Source organism: Natator depressus, chromosome 21, assembly GCF_965152275.1.
Source record: "Natator depressus isolate rNatDep1 chromosome 21, rNatDep2.hap1, whole genome shotgun sequence".
Lineage (NCBI taxonomy): Eukaryota > Metazoa > Chordata > Testudines > Cheloniidae > Natator > Natator depressus.
The window spans coordinates 1,197,299-1,214,354 of NC_134254.1; the positions used below are offsets into that span (position 1 = coordinate 1,197,299).

The window sequence follows — 17,056 nt, forward strand, 5'->3', positions numbered from 1 at the left end:
GAGCCTGGAGTTTCCTGCTTGCAGCTTCTCTGTTGGAGCCTTTCACTTCTTGTAACTATTGGGACCACAAGGTTATTAGTAGTAATAGTTTGAAACTCACAGCCCCTTGAATATCCATCCTCTTCTCTGTCCTGGTCAGGTCTAAACCATCTGAGGAGTCCAGGGGCTTTATGAACCTGGACAGCCACAGACTCACCTCACCACTTCTCAGCTGGGGAAACTGAGGCACAGAGGGGCCATGACATGCCCAAGGCCACTCTGGAAGGAACAGAAGCCCTAACTCCTAGTCCCCTGCTCTGAACATGAGGCAACTTGTAACTCTCTGCTGCTCAGGATCCAAAGGCCGTTAACCGAGATGCTTCTAGGAGCTGTGAGAGCTGCACTCAAATGTCTAGAGAGCAGCAAACAACCTATGATCCCAGCTAAATGCACCACCACCACTGTGGGTTCTGCATGAGCACCACTCCTCTACACTCTCACTCTTACCCTTGTCCTCCCTCTGGGGGTAGAACAAACCTATGTCTCCAGTGTGGTCTTAGCCTCTCCCTGGCTGTGCACGGGCCCCGTCCTGACGAATGCCAATAGCACCCACGCAACAGTAGGCGGGAAATGATCCAATGAGCCCGTGGAGCTGTGATTCTGAACGTGCCAGGCAGCCCATTGTGAGTGCTAACAGTAACACCCGCCTGATCATGGCAGGGTTTTTGTCTGGCCAGCTGTCGGCACGGGGCCTTGTTGGAACCGCTCAGCACAGGGGTTGTGTGATGTGGTCTTGCTGCTCTTGGGGGGTGGATTTGCACTGACAGGGAAGAATCGCCTCACCTTTGAGTCCAGATAGTTTGCTGTGTGATTTAGGCCAGCCCAAGCCCCAGCCCCAGCCCCGAAGAGGATGGAAATTCAAGGCCAGGGTGTGTTCTCGCTGCAGCCTGCACGCTGGGCAGGGGGGCGAGGAGAACTAAGATCTGGGCTGCTGGGATGGGATCTCCTTGTGCCAGCCCCAGTGAACAAGAGATTCTAACCACGCGCCATGGGGCAACATCACTCACTTTGAAGAAACAAGAGGGCAGCGGCTCACTGGCCTTTGTGTCCCGCGGCAGACTCAGCACAATGCACAAAGCTGGGTCACACCGTGGCAGCGATCCGACAGGGGAAATCAGCCAAAGTGAATCCAGATGACTCCCCCAATGGAGAGAGAGAGAGACTCCTCCGCTCTGTCCGCGGCCGTGGGGGATTTCTGCTTGCAGTGATTTCCAAGTGTGTCATGTCTGTTGTCCTTCCCCATGTGCAGTCCTGGACAGTGCGTGTCTGCAGGTCCTGGCAGCAGCTCCTGCAGGGCAGGCAGCCTCCCCTTGAGTGCACAAAGGACATGTTACCAAACTCACCAGGCACCAGCATCCTCCACTCCTGCAGCCTCCTTCCTATTCGTCTGCACCTGTCTGATTTGTCAGGGCAACAGCTAGCCTGGGCAATATCTTTGTCTGCCCAGGAGCCCTGTTACGCCCCATTGTACAGCTCTTGAGAGCAAGTCTCAGCGACAGCCGTTGGGAAATGTTCACCCTAAAGAGAACCGGATGTTTCTATTGCCTCCCATAGGGCTCAGGCATGGCCCATGCCCTTCTCCCCCACACCCAGCAGGGAGGCAGCAGGGGGCCATATCCTGGCCCTGTGGTCCCTGTCACATGATGGAAGGTGGGAGGGTTCCCATCCGGCATATGGGAATATGGCAGTGGTTTAACCCAGGGCAGCATAGAGGGTGCATTCAACCAGCCAAAGGTGAACTCTGCTTTTTTTGCCTTTTAAAGTTCTTTACAGCCCTTCCTCTGAATGATAAAACCCCAGGGGTTCCCCAGCAGGAAGGCCCTCTCAGCCCTGCCAGGCTCCGAAATCCACATGAACCTTCCTAAGCGATGTGTCCAGTCCAAGGCAACCTGAGCAGTGTGACCTGACGTCATCTGTCCCATTTATTGTTATCCCTTGAATGGTGTCTCTTTCCACTCTAAGACAGTAATGAATTTTTCCAAAACTGAATGATCAAAGGCAGGTTTGTTCCATGTAACCCCAGAACCAGTCTCGCTTGCTGGAATGAAAACACTGTCATAGACCAGACGTGATTTTTGTAGAAGTGCTTTTCAGCAGAGGTGATGCATAGAGGGTTATTATAAGGATTAATTGGTTGATGTTTGTAAAGAACTTGGAAGATGTGAAGTCCTGGCTGAGTGCTACTTTTCATAAGCTGCTCAGGAATTGCCTCTGATTTTCCACTTTACTTCTGCTGCCCCTAAGTGTTTGTGCAAAATAAATTCTCCATAAGTATTTGGGAACAACAGAGGCCACTCTAAACAATAGCAGAGGATGCTGGACAAGGGACTTCTTTACTTGACATAGTTCCTCAGTGTTTTCTTCCCCAAAATTCCCTGGAAACAGTCACTTCTAACTGATCATTTAAAGAGGCTACTTAGACTGGGGGGTGACATGCAGTGAGGGTCTCAGTGCCTCATGCTAATCCAGTCATGGACAGATTTATGGCTGCCCTTGTAATTTTTGGGATGTACCTTATAGATTTCTTTTTGCTCTTCCAGCCATTTTCCCCCGAGATTTTCCACAGAATGGTGAACTGTTTTACATCCAGCCCCCTTTTAGGATTAGTTCCTGCAGTAAAAATTGTTTTGCTTTTTTTTTTCTGCATTTTTTTCCAGCACTATTCATTGGAAGTTTTTTCCCATGCAGTCCCAGTCTCCCCCTATACATCTCTGGGAAGTTCATAGGGGCCCCCTTTGGATTTAACCCACTGCTGCAGTGCCCTGGAAACTTCCTCCGATAAACCCTTTCAGTTCCATTGCTAAACTGCTGGGTTGCGATTCTTGACAGTACAGAGCTTGCCCACATGCTCAGCGTTTAGCTGATCGCCATATTTGGGGTTGGGAAGGAATTTTCCCCCAGGGCAGATTGGCAGAGGCCCTGGGGGTTTTTCGCCTTCCTCTGCAGTGTGGGGCACGGGTCACTTGCTGGAGGATTCGCTGCACCTTGAAGTCTTTAAACCATGATTTGGGGACTTCAGTAGTTCAGACATAAGTTAGAGGTTTGTTACAAGAGTTGGTGGGTGAGATTCCGTGGCCTGCGTTGTGCAGGAGGTCAGACTAGATCATCATAATGGTCCCTTCTGACCTTAAAGTCTATGAGTCTATGAGAGCTACATGGATGATAAATTGTGCGTTCCCTGTTCCGTACGAATGGATCCGATCCCATCATGGAACCACTATGTGGGGGATGGGAGGGTGAAACCTTTTTTTACTTTGTTTTTTTAAGAACTTAGTTTGACTTTGGTTCTCTCACTCAGATGATTTTATTTGGGAGACAGCGAAGGTATGCAGTGCTGATTACACTCAAGCGTTGGGAGTGGGTATAGCTCATACCACACATCCAAAGTTACACAGCAGACCTTATTTTATGTACATTTACACATTACATTAACTATACATTGCATTGCACATTCTGGAATTGGCTTGGTTACTTTGTAGGAAGCAATTTCTGCATGGCATGCTCTGTGTACTCACTGTTTATGCACAACATGCTTTTTACCTTATTTTATGTTTTAGGCTTGTTTTATGCATTGTTATCTTGTCTATTGTAAGTTGTTCCCTGAGTGTTCCCCCTTCTCTTAGCTGGTACAGACAATCTGTTCCCTGCTGATCCATTCACCTCTTTAATCCAAAAAATAAGGCTTCACCCATGTCCAGTTACTCTTGTCGAGCCAAGCTTACATTAGCCATTATTACTGACCCCTTTCTCAAAAGATACCAGGAGTGGAGCTCACACAAAGTACAAGTAACATATGAAATTGGCTCAGGTCATCTACCAGCCTTTGGTGTGGGGAGGGAATGCAGACATGGAATTCATCTGTGCAGAGAACCATGCAGCATCAGTATGAGTTACAGTGTTTAGGGCTGTGGACCCCGCTGCATAAGAAACTGCTCTGTGTCAGGAAGAAGGGTGATCGGGTGGTGAAGGGGCTGGACTAGGAGATATGGATTCAGTTTCTGGCTCTGTCACAAACTTCCTGCGTGGCCCTGAGCTAGTCACTTGATCTCTCTGGGTCTCAGGTCTCCAGCTGTCAAATGGAGATGATGATAATACTTCCTTTGTCCTAACCTTTGTCTGCCTTGGCTCTCCACTGTGTGTGCGCAGCACCCAGCACAAGGGAGCCCTGCTCTCAGGTTGGGCCTGTAGGTGCTGTGGCAGGATAGAGGGACCACCGGCCCCTGGAGTTCTGGTAGGTGTCTCTGAGTGATCTCACCACCACCACCACCACGGGTTCCTTTGGGATTAGAAGACTAGGACTAGGAGACCAAAGGTTGCTCCTGGAGGCTCCCAGTGCAGTCCAGCGGCAGAACTCTCTCGTCGCTTCACTTTGAAACCAGCAAGAATTTCACAAGTTCCTTGGCAGTGTGCCCCCTGGAGAGTTAAGGGGACATACACACTTTCTGGTGCTAAGGGGTTTGATTTGGGTTTTGTATCATGGAAATGAGAGCAGCCCCTTTCTTAGCCTGGGAAGGGTTCACATGCTCTTCATGAGACTCTTACCTCTATCCCGACCTATGAGAGATTCGCACTTTTCCTGGCCTTATTTCAGTGTTGTTAACCAAATTATAACAATTCCTCTCTCATGATGTAGCTGAGCAGCACGCCCCAGACTTGTGCCAAACTTAGTGTAACCCTGATCAACCCCCCTGCCAAACACAAAGGGGGACACGGGGCAAGTGCCCCAAGGGCAGTGGAGCTGCTCTCGGGAGAAAACAGGCACCAAAGTGGCAGGATATGTCTGCCCATTGGGAGGGCTCTAATGAGCAGCCCCTCCCATTTATTCTGCTGGCTTCTCAAACCCATGGCAGCCATGGAGCCGGGAGGCACCAATTGGCTGGCATGGAATGGGCTTTAGGGGGGTCCTTTGGCCTGGTTAATTTCAGAAGGACATGGCCAGAAAAGCCCAGGCTTCTTTCCTTTGTGGAGGGAGGTTACTTTTTGAGAGCAGAGAGTTGGTGCACGTGAGAGAGAGCCAACCACAGCCCTGGCTTCCACGCCTCACCCTGTGCTTTCATCAGTTGCTTGTTTTAAACAGATTTTTCCTTTAGAAACCGGCGGGTTTCAGCAATTTACCCAACACATTTTCTGCAGTTTCACACCCCCATGCAGCTATTTAGGGTACCTGTTCTGCTTGGTTGGCAATGGGATGGGTACGGTACCTGGAGAGATTTCAGGCATATTACAATGATGCGTTTTATTCTTTGTACCTGCTGCCCATTTTAAAATTGCACATAGGGATGTGCAGGAGCCTTCCCCCACCATCGAGGACAGATTGCACTGACTGCAACTGGCAGGGGCCTTGGGAACAAGGACATCGCTCAGGTTTTTAAGTAGCTACATTGAGTTACCACACACGCTAAGCCAATGCTTGAAGTCAGGAGAACATCACTTGTTTATCGCCTCTGATATCTCTGTGCATATGGCCATAGTGGATTGTAACCTCAATAGGGCTTTGCACAGACAGAACCCTTCCAGCAGTGCATTGTTTGCAAAATATTTCTTTCCTTGAATGAAACTGCAAAATGCTGTGAGGCACCAGGGGTGGCCAGCAGGATGGAAGGAGCTGCAGGGCCATGGGGCAGGGAGCTCGCTAGCTGCCTGTGGAAGTGTGAGAATGGGAAGGGAGAGGAGGTGTAAAGGCTCCATACAGCAGCCCAATGGGAACAGGGAGTGAGCGTTGTAGGAACATGTCCCTTGTTAAAGCCACACTCTCAAAGAAACTGGAGATGAGTGCTGGAGAACCCTTCAATGGATGGATGGATCTTCACCATCATCAGCATCTAGGTGCTCCCCAGGAAAATTCAGACTTGCATGGTAAGAATTCTAGTAAATTTCATGAGGCTCTTGGGGTATGTCCAAACTAAAGCTGGGAGTTATTCCGGGCAGACGTGCTGAAAATAGCTGTGTGGACACTGAGCTGCAGCGGAGGCAGGGGCTCGCCACCCAAGCTCAGAGCTATCCTGCCCTGGGGGTCCGAACTTGGGTGGCAAGCCGGAGCCTCTGCCAGTGTCCTCCCTGCTGTTTCTAGGACACACCCCACTAACACAAGTCTGTCTGTCTGGGTGCGGAGGCTCATGCCCAGCTGCAGTGGAGACATATCCTTGGACTCATCTCTGCTACAGGAAGTTCTGCTTGGGCTACGGACATGACAGTTTTATTTCCTTACCCATCCTGCTGCTGCTCTCTAACAGAGCTGAAATATAAACAAATCTGTCCGAGATCTCTAAGCCCCAGCAAAGAACAGGACAGGCGGAAAATCCCCCTGGGTTTCCATGTTCCCCTGGCAGAGAGGCAAGCTGCAAGAGATGAGAGCTCTGTTCCTCAGGCCCGTGGAACTTTCTACAGTAAGGGTCCAGCTCACCTGTGAGGAGACAGTTTGTGGAGTCAGAGAGTTTAAGGCCAGAAGGGGCCACGAGATCGCAAGTCGCACCCGTCACCTAGTCTGACCTACTGTATTCCACAGGCTCCTCAGTTTCACCCGCTTACCCTGTATGGAGACCAATAATTCATGTCTGGGCAAAGCATCTTGCAGAAAGGCAGCCATTGGCTCTTGCGGCCTTTCTCTGCTGAATCACAGAACCCTGTGGTACCCAGCGTCAGGAGCTCATGGAGAAAAGGAACCTTTGAACATTGCTGATGAGACTGCTGAGACAACTCTTCCTGTACCAGCCCCAGAGACCCACGGGCTCTAGCAGGCTCCTGCCCTCAGCCTTTTCCTACCTTTGCACACGTCACTTCCTGCTGATGGCCTCTCTGGTGTCCAGCCTGGCATTCCGGGACAGGCTTGACAGAATAAAAGGGTCCCCCTGCACCTTTTATTCTGATAACTTGTCTGTCCAGTTCACCACCAAGGGAAGCCACAACACCTACACCATGGTGACATTCACAGACTTTCCAATTAATCCATCCATGGTTTGCTGAGGAGAATGTGGCTTCTCCCTGCAAAATTACTGCTCAAATAAAGCAAACGTCAAACAGGTACAGGTGGGAGATAAGTGGTGCTTAAGTATTGTGCAGGCCTCTGCACAGGTTACATTCACCCTAGATGAGAGACATTTTGTTCACCTAGTTTATAAAAATGGGAGCTGGTGTGCCCTGGCCATTTCTAGATTTGGGGTGAGATAATGTTTGTCGGTGTAGAACTATACTAAATCCACCTATTTAGCTCCAGCTGGAGAAATCAATCCTCCTAATTATTTACAACTATGCAGTTTCTTCAAAATTACATTCCTGTTACTAAGTAGCAGAGGGGTAGCCGTGTTAGTCTGTATCCACAAAAACAACAAGGAGTCTGGTGGCACCTTAAAGACTAACAGATTTCTTTGGGCATAAGTTTTCATGGGGAAAATACCCCACTTCTTCAGATGCATGGAGTGAAAATTACAGATACAGGCATAAATATATTGGCACATACATTGGCTTCAAATGCCAATATATTTATTCACTCCATGCATCTGAAGAAGTGTTTTTTTACCCACGAAAGGTTATGCCCAAATAAATATATCAGTCTTTAAGGTGCCACCGGACTCCTTGTTATTCCTGTTACTGTAAAGCTACTGATCTGGAAAAGGGGCCAGTAAATTAAATTGACAGTTCACACAGCCCTTCACACTTGGATAATTTCTCTGCTTGACTCACAACATGAGTTGAACTTTTCACACCATGTATTTTAACCCTACTTTATACAACCAACCAATATTTTATGTATAAAGTGGACAAGTGTTAAGGTGGCTGTTGAATTGCTGGTGAGGTCTCTTGAAGGGATAAAGGAGCAGGTGAATGGCTTGAATGGCTAAATGCGCAGGGGGGGTCACATTTGCCATATCGTGGCCCCATGGTACAGCAAGCAGTTGTGGGAGCCTACCCCATCTAGCCATGAAGAAAGGGAGGGTCACATCCTCTGGCTGAGAACCCATGAAGTAACTTGCTCAGTTTGCAAAATCCCTAACCTTTTTGTAAATCCTTTTATGTTAAGTTCTGACTGGAGGAACTAGTGCACATGGCTAATTAGGCAAAACCTGTTAGCTGGGTTGTCTTGGTGAGGTCTCCCCTGAATGCTGGAGAGGAGAGAAATACCCAGTAGAGCAAGTAAAAGTGACTGAGTAGCCAAACATCACACAGCAAGTGGGCAGCAGAGCCCAGAGAGAAGCCAGGTTCGACTCAGTCCCCTGCTCCAACAACTGCTAGGCCGCAGTGCCCCCCACACCATGTAGTACCCCCCCCCCGGTGCCACTCTTCCCATACCCCTTCAGATGCCAGCTCCACATGCAGCATCCCCTGTGCGCAACACCCCCATTCTGCCCACAACTATCCCCTTGTCCTCTCCCATCTGCCAAGTTGCTCGGCTGTGTCGCCATTCTGGCTCTGCCCTATAAGGTAGTGATGTCCTGCTTTTCCGTTCAGGAGAGACCAGGATAGTGAAGGGAACATCAGGACCCTGCAACGCTCAGTACGTCCTTTCCACCCCAGCATGCAAGCCAGGCTGCTACATGGCTGCTTGATAAGTTTGTGTGTCCTGGTGCAATGAAGCCACCCAGTGCAGCAAACCCTCCTTTCCCTTGGTTCCCCCAGCTGGTCGCTAGTTGCCGGAGAAGGCCCAGCGCTGAAACTGTCATTGCTGAACACTCAGCTGTTACGGGTCGAGGCCCGGGTGTTGTCAGATGCCCTCTCCTTGTGCACACTCTGGGCAACTCACTGCAGGCCGCTCCATGCTAGGGTGTCGTTTGTGTGACACTTGCACCCAAAGTCCCCAATAGGGTCAGGGCCCCATGGTGCCGGGTGGTGAAGACACCCCCTGGCCTGAAGCACTCATGAGCTAAGAACCTGTTGAGCACTGCACCCACCCCCTCCCTCCCATCTGTGGCTGGCTGCTCCTGTGCTTGCCTGAATCTAACAGGGATTGTAAGCTTCTCAGAGCAGAGAGCTGCTCTGCCTGTACAGTGCCCACAGTGCTGAGCTGGCTGCTGCTCAAGCTCTCTCGGGACTGCCCTCTTCGCTTGCTGCAGGCAGGCTCCCTCCATGGCCCTTGAATCTCAGCTGCAAAGGTTTCTTTCCTCGGAGTGGGACTCAATCAATGATTTCATGGTCATTTCGGAGTTACACAACAGTAGTGGTCTGACCACTGTGAAGCTTCAAAAATAGAAGCTAGCACCCAGTCTAGAAAAGTCTGGTGTCCTCCCCATCCTATCCAAAATCCCCTGTTGTCCCACGTGGCACCCATGTACAACACATGGCCGTTCACCCAAACACTGCACAGCCAGCTCCTGAGATGCCTTATAGTTAGTTATTGCCAGTAAAAGAAAGGGGGGATGGGACATGAATGTGTTGTGGCACATTTGTGCTAAGTCTACCAATGTTTTTCAGAAGATCTGTTTTTCATCAGAGTGATGTAATTCTCGCTCTGATCACACCCCCATCACTCCTGTGATTCCCTGGCTGGAATACTGACCAGGAACCCTCCTGCCTCCTTCAGCTGCACGCAGCTATTTGCCTCTTCCCCACGTACAGTTCACCGGCCATTAGCTGAACCTCCCTCCCTCCCCCCCATACAGGCAGTTTGGCTCTGGGCCCACCAAGGAGCTGACTTTCAAAAACAAGATGTTCTTCATGGCCTTGCTTTGAAGCTATTGCTCCAGCCAGCAGCCCAATTAAGATTAAGACCATGTTGCTTTTTGAGTCTCTGCTCTGGTCTTTGCGGGGAGTTTGTTTTTCGCACTGCAATATGGCCAGAGTAGGTTGTTACTGGCTTGCGGGGCTGGCAGGAACCCAGCCAGAAGATGCAAGAGCCTGGCTGCTCCTGAATGTGCTCAGGATGCCTCGTTGGCTGCAGTCCTTAGACACCCAAAGCCACAGCCCTTCCCCTTCCCGGAGACCAAGGAGACCAGCTTCCTAGGGGAGGTGCTTTGCTGAATGAACCCTGGTCAAAGAGAGGCATGGACATCACAGATCCCCTGACTTCTCCTAGCATCCTCAGGGCTTTGCCCCATGGCCTTGGCTTAATTCCCCCTCACCCCCATGCTGGGTGCTGTTGGCGCTCTGGCTGCTGCCTTCCACACTGAGGTGGTGGCATTTTAGAGGGGCGGGTTTGTACGGTGTAGGACTCTTCAAGGATGATGGCCCTAGGGGAATGGCACCGCAGATCAGCCATGTGGTCCCAACCTCCTGTGACAAAGGCTTTGCTTTGTCTTCACTTCTGGCGAGGTCTGTGTTACCCTGGGGTGACTAACGCATCAGGGAAGACAAGGAATGGTAGCCGTACCCCATGGGCAGCTCTATTCCCTATGGGCCATGCTCTGCCAGGCGACACCGTGGGCTGTGCGTAGCTGTGTGACTGAGGCTCCGAACCCTAGTCCCATCCTGCAGCCGGGTGGGGTGCGTTGTGACTCTGCAGGCGTTGGAGGGCCCCAGCCAGGCCCCATAGTAACACAGACAGCCGGAAGTGGGCATCTGCCCCAGCCTCCTGGCCTGGCAGCAGGAACTAAGGCTGGGAGAGGGGGCGAGGGACCCATGGGTGGCAGTGTTCTCGCATGTCCCGCACAGACCCTCAGGGTGGGAATGCCAGACCCTCCTAGTCCCTTGACTACTTGCCTGCCATCTTGAATACAAGTAATGTATCTAACTGTTCTTTGAGCTGTTCTTTCCCTGTCTTCTCTAGCACTCCTTGCCCCTGGCTGTTACATTAATGGTGTTAAGTCTCTGGTTACAATTGACCTATTTAGGGAGGACTGAAGCAAAACAGGCATTAAACACCTCAGCTTTCTTGATGTCATCAGTTATTAGTGCTAAGTGGTGGATGTACACTTGCCTTCATCTTCCGCTTGCTCCTCATGTATTTATAGAACCTCTTCCTATTGCCTTTTATGTCCCTTGCTGGGTGTCACTCATTTTATGCCTAGCCTGTCTGATTTTTGTTCCTACATGCGTGTGCTGTTCTTTTGTGCTTCTCCCTAGTAGTAATAGTAATGATAAAGCTAAGACAGCGTGGGGATGCATGGCAGCCTCACTTTGTAACCTGCTCCACACCAGCAGCTATAGGAGCCAGGCATACTGCAGAAGGAATAAATTAACTCTCCATTTCTGGACCAGCTGTGCAGCCACACAAGAGATCCCCCCTGCCAGCATGTCCTGACATGTCTGGGCCTTTGCTTTAGCCCACCATGTGTGTGAGCAACGATTAACTTTGCTAAAGATCAGTCATGGATCAAGGCCAGGGTGGGCTGGAATCTCACAGGTGGGTGGGGAGGGAAGAGACCAGGGCAAGACTAAGAGAGTGGAAAATCCTTTATTACATAGAGTTTCTTTGGCTGTCTTCATCCTGAGGAGCTGGGGTTTGTGCTTTGGCTCTAACAGCATTCCCCGCACCGCATTCCCATTACAAAACCTTTCTCGGGGGTGGGGGATGTGCGGGTGGATATTAGTGTAGTCAAAGTGCAGCGACAGCGTTGGTGGGAGACAAGCTAGTCAATACAAAAGGGGAAGAAAGTAGGTTGACGTGTGTTTCAAGGGGGCACAACAGTATCTTAGCAGGAATCGAGCCACAGCATGCTCAGTGCAAAGTCTCTAGGCACACCGAGGTGGATCTAGGTCAGCAGCCTGTAGCTGGATGAATTTATCTAAAATCAAACAGGAGATGGCTGTTCACACGGAGTGGGGGACAGAGCATGGCAAGCACCGCCCTAGGTCACACAGCACTGATAGCTGTGAGAGCTCCAGAAAAACTTCAGCGTGATGTTCAGGCTGCTGAAGCCACCCCCAACAGAGAGAAAGGCCCTTCTGCACTAGGAGTGCACCACGGCAGGCCAAGCAGGAGCTGCTTCATCCAGGGAGGCCCCACACACAGCTCCCTCTCTGAGGGCTCCAGCCAACCCCACCTGCTGGTGACGGCTCCTTGAAGCTTTTTATTTTAGACCCTGTTAAATAACCCCAAACTTCCTGATGCTGTGAGTTGACGCTCAACGAAGTAACGGCTCCTGATATCCCTGGAGCTCATGCTGCCAGCCTGTGGCTGCCCCCTTACTGCCCGGTGAGCAGCCCAGGGGATCCCATGGCTGGTGCCATGGGGCCCTGCTGCAGTGAGCTGGGGAGTGTCAGTCAAGAGGCAGGGCTGGCCGGGGAGCTGCAGCACCATTCACAGTCACGGAGAGACAGGAGCAGTGGTGGGCGTGTGGCCCTTGCGTTAGCTCTGAGGAGCTGGCTCTGCCACCCTGAGGCAGGCTGGGCACTTGTGGACTGCACAGGCCAGGCACCGCTCAGCGTGAGTCAGGGTGGCAGAGCGAGGTGCAGGGCCAGGTCAGTCCCTCTCAGATCTCCAGTTTCTTCTTCATCTCCATCCTGTAGATGATCTGGTAGCCATCGTCCCAGGCGTAGATCTGCCGCTCCTTGGGGTTGTACTTCATGCTGGAGTGAGACCCATAGCGCTTGGGGAAGTACACCAAGGCAGCATCCTCAGGTGTCATGGCGCCACTGACGTCAAAGACGCACTGCACGCGGGAGCGGCTGGGCAGCCTCGTGTTATACACCACATAGAGTGCCCCGCAGATGACAAAGGCACTCTCAGCGTTCTCCCGGGGGCATGGCGTATCCCACATCTGCTCTGTGTCCAGGGAGACAGGGTCCAGCTTGGCCAGGCAGATGTTCTTCTCATTCTCCCTGGTGGCATAGATGGCCCATAGCCCTTCCTCATCAGCTGCTATGTCGATGTAGTTGAAGGCGGAGAGACCAAAGACAGGTACCTGCTCCTCGACTGGGAACACGGAACTGTCCACAATGGTCTTATTGGCCAAGCTGAACTTGATGACCTGGAAGGTGCCCTGCTGCCGGATGTAGTAGAGATGCCCCCCATACACCAGGTGCCCGGTGCCCACCCAGGGGTAGGGCAGCTTGATGCGGGCTGCCTTCCGCGTGGCAGAAAACAGCGTAAACTCCCTCATCCTGGGGAACACATAGACCGTATCATTGCTGGAGCCATCGAAGACATAGATCTTCTCCGAGCTCCCCACGGGGTCCTTGGTCCACAGCCCAGCACTGCTGCCAAATTTCTTCAGGATCTTCATGGCTTTCACCTGGGAGATGGTGTCACTGCAGTCTGTGAGGGGGCAGGAGAGCCCGTGAGAACCAGCCCCCAGCAGCCAGCCAGGGCCCCAAGTGCCTTCACACCCTCCCTGGGCACCTCAGCACAGGGGCTGGGGACCCCCACAGAGGGAGAAGCACTTGGGAGAAGAAAGGGGGGTCTTTAGCAGAGAATATTTAGGGAGGGCTTTACTTCTGAGTCCTTACGGCAGGAAAATCTGAGTCCTCCTCAGTGACACCTACAGGTGCACTGAGGTCAGCCCCTGACCTGAGCCCTGCAAATACAAATTACTCTCCATTTCCTAGCTTGCTGCCTCAGGGTTTGGTACTTTTGCCTAGCACAGTTGTACGTGGGCGCTTTCCACAGAAAATCCACAGCAGTTGTGCAGTGGTCTCCCTGGAGCCCCTGGCTCTTTCCCTGCTTGGGGGTAGCGCTCTGCTCAGGATCGGGGAGGGCTTGGTTTTAGGGGGTCTCAGGTGTGAGGGAAAAAGGTGTTTGTCAAACAGGAAGGTTTTCCTGCATTTCCCAGACTCTGGATTTGCCTCTGGAAGTTGGTTTCCCAGCTCCCCCCAGGCCATGAGAACCAAGGGAGGGAACTCAGCAGGTAGGGCCCTGTGTGTAATGTACTGAGTCCCTCGAGCTGTCTACCTCAGGCAGATCTGCGCCAAGCTGCTGGATCCTGAGGGACAGCAGCGACCTTACTATGGCCACAACTTCCAGAGTCAAACCTGCTGTTTTTTCCTGCCTTGTATTTGGAGCCTGGCTGGAGTCACCAAGCAGCATCAGCCACTTCGTAGGTCCCTAACCAGGCCAAATTGGCTGAAGTGCTCAGCCTGCTGCTCCCCCTGGGGCTGGCTTTGCCAGGGACTCAGCACCCGGCCTGCCTCCAAGAGCTATGCTACCGGCAATCTCCAAGAGGCTCAAGCAAAGCATCAAAACAGACCATTTTTGAAAACTGTGGCCCAAGCCTCTTTGTTTATGAAGGAGCGTGAACCAAACTTCCCCATCCCTTTAGCCATTCCAGTGCTGCCGGGAAGCAGGCACTGATTTGTTCGGGCAGCTGGGTGTGCTATCCCTGCTCTGGCAGGCACCTCAATTCTGATGCTCAGGGAACTGTTTGGACTCATATGGTACCAACACGTTGTAAATCTCTATGGATCCCTTTCAGTCCCTGCATGCAGCAGTGCAGGACTCCTGGGGGCAGGGCAGCTCCACGGTCCCTAGAGTGCTGCATGCCCAGGGATGGAGGGCAGGAGAAGACCACGGAGCATGAGTGTGCCAGGAGATGAAGGGAGCTGCCGCAGAACTGGCTGCAGGACTGGGCGAGCCCCTCACTAGCACGTGGCAGGAGTCAATGGAGAGCACAAGGAGAGCATACAGCAGGCTTAAGCTAATCTTGCATTCAGTGACAGCTGAGCTCAGGACCCCATTGTGCTAGGCAGTGTGGATCCTAGGAGACAACCCCTGCCCCGCATGTGGACAGTCTACAGGGGGTCTAGTGACCTCATTGTGCAGATGGGGAGCTGAGGCACCGAGACATGATGTGACACACAGCAGAGTCCGACCTGCACACAGATCTCAGCCCAGGGCCTATCCACAGAGCCAGTGGGCCAACAGACCCGTCCGGGGGAAAATTTTGCCTGGGGAGGGGTGGGCAGGACAGTACTCCAGCCAGTGGCTCTGTACCTACACAAACACTCCTCAGCAGCTCCCTGTGGGAGCGTCTAGGCACTGCCTGAGGGGCATGTTGCTGGCTGGGGGAGACGCGTGCCCTCACCTGTCAGCTTATCATACTTCTCATTCTTCCTCTTCTTGGCTGTGGAGACCTGGTTCTCCATCAGCTTCTCATCCACCTCCACACAGGGAGGAGCGGGGTTCTGCGTCTCTAGGTAGTCCACCTCGCGCTCTAGCCGGTCCACCCGCACTGCCGTGTTCTCCACCTCTGTGCGCAGCCTGTCCTGCTCCTTCTCCATGTTCTCCAGCATTGTGATCACCTGGTTCTTGAATTCGCGTAGCTCGGTGGAGTAGCGGCTGCTCTGGTCATGCCACTGGGAGATCCTTTCCTGGGGGGTGGGAGGGCGAGGTGCTGGAGCCCCTATTGCCTGGGGGGGGCTAGTGCAGAGTGTACAGGGGGCAGCCCTCTCCCTCACCCTGGCCGTCTGGGCCTGTGACTGCCATTCTCATGGGTCATGCAGTGACTGGCAGCACTGCTCGCATGCCTGATGGCGTGTGCCTGGCTTCGTGTTACCCTCAGCCCTGTCCACAACACCCTGGAACAACAGCCCCCATCCTGCTCTGAACAGTAATGGCTAGAGGGCAGTTTGGAGACACCCTCTGGCCCCAGCTCTCCTGCAGTCCCCTAGCCGGCCACCCACACACGTGGCTCCTGCTCCTACACTCATCTCAGCCCTTGGCGCCTGCACACTCAGCACGTGTCCTTCCGGCTCCTCTCTCCCACCCGGTTCCTCTTTGCTCACAGCACCGTGGGATGGGGCCCTTTCACCCAGCCTCCCCCCACAGCCAGTGTTAGCTTTGCTTTAAGTGCAGGTAAAACAGCATTGACTGAGCAGAGAACCACGCTGCGAACGCGGCAGGTTGGGGAAATGCCTGAGCCAGGCCTGGCCCTGCTCCCCTACAGCAAGGAGGGGAGATGCAGAGACTTGCGCTTACCTCCAAGGCACCAAATCTCCTCTCCATGTACTCCATGAACTGCTGCTGCTGAGCACTGATGGCCCCCGCCAGGAGCAGGGCAAGGAGGAGGCCGAGCCTTGGGGCCATGGCTGGCCTGGGAAGGCAGCGCTGCTCTGCCTAGCAGGGTGGATGAGAGCCGGCGCACTCAGTGCCACGCTCGGAGCTGGGCTCCAGCTCACGGCTTTGGAATGTTTGGACGGTTCCTGGGGGCGGAACGCTGCCTCATTCGCTGGCCTTTATTAAATCCAGATGGTTCAGAAGAGGGGCTGCTTGGTGCCAAAGGAAAACAGCTCCAAGCGCCTTAACCCATTCGTGGTCTGGGAGCCAGGGATAGAAACAAAAGACTACACCCCTGTCCCATTCTCTTTCCCAAGCATTGGTGCTGTCTGGCTTCTCAGGAGGGTGGGAGGCAGGCTCCAGAGGGCTCAGCACAAGTTACAGTCATTGCTTAGTTTATGCAATGTGCAGGTTAGCTGCTGATTTTAGCTCTTCCCATCTCCCCAGGGCTCTTGTTGGTCTCCCCTTGCTATGCTGGGATGGGGCTCAGTCTGTCTAGGCATGGCACATGCGTGGCTGGTACCACACCTGTGTGCCTTAGGATGGAGCGCGATCCTTACCACAGAGCCTTGCGGGGGGGCCTTGGCTGAGTCACTAACTCCTGGATAGACAAAGTCTGGACAGACAAAGGGTGGGAGCGGAAACTGAGGGACGCAGCGGAGATGTGACTTGGCCAAGATTGTAGAGCAGGTCAGCAGCAGAGCTGGGCACAGGGCCAGGTACTTCTCTTGTAAGCTGGGGACCAGGTTCTGTGTGAAGCTGTGACCCCAGCCCCCTCCCTGCCCCTCAGCACTGCTAGAGGGTCCACAACAGCCAGCGGGGGATGAAACACTTGTATAGTCTTTGCAGGAGGGGGTGGGATGTTTCCTTTCAGAGGTTAACCTCTGTCACTGGAATTCCTGGCCCCTGCGCTTTGAGGGGAGTTAAACAAAACCAGGTGTGTCAGTGGCAGGCAGGGGGCTGTGCAGAAACTACTCCAAAGGAAACAGAGCCAGGCCTGCTAAGATGCTGCTTGCAGTGAAAAGCTGGCTTGTTACTGACCAGCCCTTGATACCAGAGCTTCAGCTTCGTAGGGATGATGGCCACAGGGCGCCGCAGCTAGCGACCCCATCTCTGCAACATCCCAGCCTGAGCCTGGTGCCAGCACGCTGAACATTG

General features: G+C 52.8%; 1 protein-coding gene across 1 annotated transcript; it reads right to left on the reverse strand.

Moving 5' to 3' along the window:
* Positions 1–10,862: 10,862 nt before the first annotated feature.
* OLFML3 (olfactomedin like 3) lies at positions 10,863–16,052 on the reverse strand. The gene is made up of 3 exons (XM_074936413.1): positions 15,821–16,052; positions 14,928–15,213; positions 10,863–13,165 (listed from the first exon to the last, which is right to left on the reverse strand). The coding sequence occupies exons 1-3, from the start codon at positions 15,926–15,928 to the stop codon at positions 12,381–12,383; spliced, it is 1,179 nt and encodes a 392-aa protein (XP_074792514.1). The 5' UTR covers positions 15,929–16,052; the 3' UTR covers positions 10,863–12,380.
* Positions 16,053–17,056: the final 1,004 nt, after the last annotated feature.